General features: G+C 40.8%; 1 protein-coding gene across 1 annotated transcript in view; it reads right to left on the bottom strand.

The window, feature by feature from the left end:
* Positions 1-3345, bottom strand: part of TMEM255B (transmembrane protein 255B) — a gene marked incomplete at its 5' end in the record, with an annotated part of 60119 nt that extends 56774 nt beyond the window's left edge. The window contains one exon of the mRNA XM_010139243.1: positions 3203-3345. Within this exon, the coding sequence (XP_010137545.1) occupies positions 3203-3345 (143 nt within the window). The remainder of the gene's footprint in view (positions 1-3202) is intronic.
* Positions 3346-4680: the final 1335 nt, after the last annotated feature.

The raw sequence follows: 4680 nt of genomic DNA, 5'->3' as shown, positions 1-4680 counted from the left end.
AAGCAGATTTGCTATAGAGTGCTTTGGGAAGATTTATGTGGAAGAGAGGCACAAGGACTAAAAGCAGGGACTGAAAGAGTGCTCAAGAGCATCCATGCTGACAAATGAATAGGAGAGAGACTTGGAACCGTGGGCAAGGACACTCTGTTCAGGGGACAGCACCTTTGTAAATTAATATAACTACATCAAAATGACACCTGGTTCGAAGCTCCATTTTTCATCCCAGCGGGAACAATCTATAAAGCCCTGTTTGTGGGTGACGCAGGATACACAGGGCAGAGTAATATTATCCAAGAGAAGTAAAAATGAGCAAATATGGAACAACAGTTAAATCAGAAGGAGCAAAACCATAAATAGAGATCGCGATGTAAGCCACACGGTTTAGGGCCATATGCACTGCTTTTTTTTGGCTGTTTAGACAATGGGCTGTTGTTGGCTGTTGTTCCCAATGGGTTGGGAACTCTGAGAGTCCACGTCAGTATGGTGACTGGGACAACTGAACTTGGACAATTGGACCCTGTGGACTCCTGGTTGAAATATTATAAAAAATAGCAAATGAAAATAATACAAGCAGTAGTCATAGAGAAGTGACATTAAATATTTAAGTATAATAAGGAAGAGAGGTTGAAGAAGCTCCAACTCTGGCTTTGCAGCCTGTTCCACAAAGACAGCCCTAAACCCAAACCTTTGATCAAACAGCAATCTACTAAATGCAGACACCTTCCAAAGTGGAACATTATTCTAACTGATCTACACAGAGAAATATTTTGTGTTAAATGACTTCAGATGCATAAATGGAGATAATATAGAAAAAAGCTTTTTCCAAATAAACGACAAGTGACCACATATGCAGAGAAATTAAGGCACCTCTCTCTTCTTGAAACCAATGGGAACTAAGCAGAAGCCCAAATTATATTACAGATCAAACCCTAAAGCCCTGCTCTGCAAATGCTTCTAGATACAAGCAAAGCTATGCAAGTGGACAGCCTTACTCATATTTGTAGGTGTTTGCAAGATAAGGACCAATTCTGCATGGTTTTTAAGAACAAAATCCCTACCAAGATAGATCTCACCTACCAGCTCTGAAGTTAGCATTTGACTACTGAATTCTATGAGAACTAGACCTTATTTTTAATTGCAATGAACACTGTCTGTCCTCGTAATCTTTCTTTTCTTTGAGCCCAGCAGTTAAGTATGTAGTGTCAAATTCACTTCCTTGTCTTCAAGTATCTAAAAGTTTGGGATCAGCACTATGTTGGCTTTCAAAGCTCCCTCTACTGTCAGTGGAGAGGAGGAGCACCTTTTGAGGGTTATTCTGCTTATCCTGAAAGAGATGGCCGGCTTTGCACAGAGGCGGAGAGGCCATGCCATAGCCCATCTGCCAATGCCACGCTGAAGTCAATAACCTCTGTCAACGAGGCAGGAACACAGCAGGGTCGTATGCCTCTGACTAGGCTTTCGGCAAGATATCATGCGAGGTTTGTGTAGCACCTTTAACTCTCTCTAAATGTTTCGGATATTTAGTGTACTAATGAAGTTTACACTCTTTTTCTCAGTTACCTTCAATAATCCATCACATGGTATAAAAAGAATTCTGAATTTTATGAAAAATATTTAGTTCTAACAATCTTTTGAGGAGGGAAATTATTAATAAAAGATTTTATTTTCAAAACATTCTGATAAATTCTACTTATTCTATCTGGTTATTAATGACTCCAAGATTAAAAAAAAATTTCTAGTAGATTATATTTTTCAGCTGTGTGAATAGACATTGTGTTATTCCTAAAAGAATCTATGAATAGGTGCTGAAATAGGTGCTGAAATAACCTGTTTTGTATACATGGGTCTATTACTTTCTATGCTTATTGAAGACAACTGTTTAAAAGTGAAACTTCTTTCTAGGGAATGAATGCAGATAATATGATTTTCTAAAATCTTTTTATTCAAATTACAGAAGAAGATGAGACCTTTATCAGTATTAATCTATCTATTTTAGCTTAATGAAAATTCATTCTTTTAAGATTTTATTCTTGGAACTACTTTTTGTTCTATTTTTAAAACGCCGCTCCTTATAGATCATTAACCAAAATTATTTTTCTGAAAGACCTGTTCTCATCATGACACTAAGATGTAAGAGGACTTGCTTAGGAGGAACAGTTCTGACTCACAAGTTATTAATGTCAATGCAAAATGTATGTATGGTATTAAAAGATACCTGGGCATTTCATTCCATAGAGAACAAGAAATAACAGTACCTTACAACACATCTTGGTAGCGGTGAAGCAACATACCTAAGCAGGTGATTAACTCTAAGTACATAAGTTTCTTTCTTCACCTTACACCCTTTGCCTTCTCTTGGCTGGCTTGGGGAGACCAAATAAGGCAGATGGGCCTTTCTCAATTTCCCTCTGTTTTAAAACTCAGACCAGATATTTCACTTTTTTTTTTTACTCCAGGGGTTTCCAAACTTTTGGATATGTCCCTTCTTCTGAGATCAGAAACAGCCACGGGGAGTTGAACTGGCAGGGGCCTGGAAGGTCCACCTCCTCGCAGAAGTCACAGAGGCACCGCAGGGCAAAGCAGACACAATTCAAACCTCGTGCCCAGTGGAGGAATGTGTTTAAGTAGTCTGTTCCCTAGGCAAAAACAAGACTAAGGATTTCAGAATGGGATCTCGTACAAGAGGACTGGCAGCAGGACTACACAGGACAACGTTAGGCAGGCTCTGGGGAGAAGCTTCCACATGCTTTCCATGCAATGGATCCTGTGGAATTCCTGGCACACAGACAGGAGAACAGAGTGACTCTTTATGATGTAGTAAACCTCTAAAAGGTCATTTAAATCTATCCCGTGCCCGCTTATATGCCCACATTTAACAGAGATCAGTGGGAAGACAAGCACAGGTTCTCACATTGGTCCCTGAGCCCAGCAGACTGCCATGAAGTGCATCCTTGACACCCTTCCGCCCCCTAACAGCCTCCACTGTGGGGCACTTAAGAAAAAGGGTTTACCCCCCTACCTTTATCACACACCAGATCTAGATCAAAACAAAGGAGCACGTCTCTCCTGTGAAATGCAACAGGACCAATTTTTTTTTAATCAATCAGAGCTTCCTGTATCCAGCTGATAATAATTTATCCTAATGTACCTAATAATCTAAAATCTAAAAATCTGTAATCTAAAAATAAGTTTCTATACTCACAACAATGCCTGGGTAGTAGCCTCCGACGGTAACGTTTTCTGTTCTTGTAGTCGCTGCCAGACCTATGGTCAGTATGAAAATAGACACTACCAGCAAAGATACTGTGAACCAAAGCGAAGTCTTCTTTCTTTTGGCAAATTGTCCTGTAGGGAGTGGGGAGGAAAATGGAAGAGAGCAGAAATTTAAAAACACAGAGTTAGCTAGGGCTTGGCATAGCTTAACACACACATATTGGGTGCATGCATGACATTTTTATTAATCTGAACTGAAAGCTAGTGACAATGATAATCACACTTTGTCTTCAGTAACGTTTATAATTAAGTGTTGCTTTCATCCCTAAGTCAGATCTGCAGGCCTGAAATGTTTACCAATTTGACCCTACCTGGACAGAACATAAAAATCTGTATTTTAACAGGAACAGGAGAAGCTCTGAATGCTATCATGAAAGTGAATGTGCTCTTTATATTTACTATTTTGTATTTAAACAGTAGCTGCTCAGTGAAACACATTCAGTCTCACTGGGATTTGGATTCAGATACCCAAAAGTGAAAAGCAGGAGGGTCATCTACTGCTTTCAGCCTTCTTCAAGCCACTTAACTGTGTTACTGTGGTGGCACATCCAAGCTCCAACCACAGGTTACTAACATCAGAGCCCCACCCCACAGCACAGACTTATGTAAGACTTATTTAAAACCACCAATCGAAAATGACCCTAACTAACAAAAGGCACCCAAAAGAATCAAACTGTGTCCCTCTTCCTGGCATTTTTTTCTCTAAAAGGCAAGGCAAAAGTGTGCAGGATCATCCCTGGAACACGGGGCCATGTGATGCCATGCTACCCTGGGCAGCACAGAGCTCCAGTGAGAGCATAACCTGGTCACAGCACAGGGCCAATGTCTTGCCCCTCCATGGCCTCACAAAGCTGCTCTGCACGCCCAGTCTGGGGATGAGGCAGAGGCTGTGGCACAGCACGGAATGCCAGAGACAATGGCTGTCAGCAGGGAGGAGCAAGCAAGAGGGGAAGGCAGCCTTGTGTGGACCGGGCTCTGAGGGTGCTGCTGTAAGCAAAGCAGGGGAAACGCAGGAAAGTCAAAAAGCAAGCAGAAACCATTTGCAAATAGTCACTTTAATTAGGCGGCCAATTTAAAGTCAGGTAACTCAGTTAAATGTTTATAATTCAAAAGCCAGGCTACATTAGCGATGTTTGCAAACCAAATCAGATAATTTCAATGAATAAATAAATGAATTTCTAATAAAAATCTGTATGTTGGCTGACATTTCTCCAGGAGAACAGCCAGCCAAATTGAGTCCAGGCTTTATTATGAAATGCAAGCAACTGTCCTGAAGACAAATATTATCTGTTGAGCTTATGCAAGTCTCTTTCAGCCACAGGTGCAAATTCTTCCTGCTAAAGATCAAGAAATAATGCATAAGACTCTCCAGACATCTCCCCTCCAGCCTCTTCCCCAGCTGTCTGC

This window comes from Buceros rhinoceros, unplaced genomic scaffold (assembly GCF_000710305.1).
Source record: "Buceros rhinoceros silvestris isolate BGI_N320 unplaced genomic scaffold, ASM71030v1 scaffold3927, whole genome shotgun sequence".
Lineage (NCBI taxonomy): Eukaryota > Metazoa > Chordata > Aves > Bucerotiformes > Bucerotidae > Buceros > Buceros rhinoceros.
This window is presented reverse-complemented; position numbering and strand designations above follow the sequence as displayed.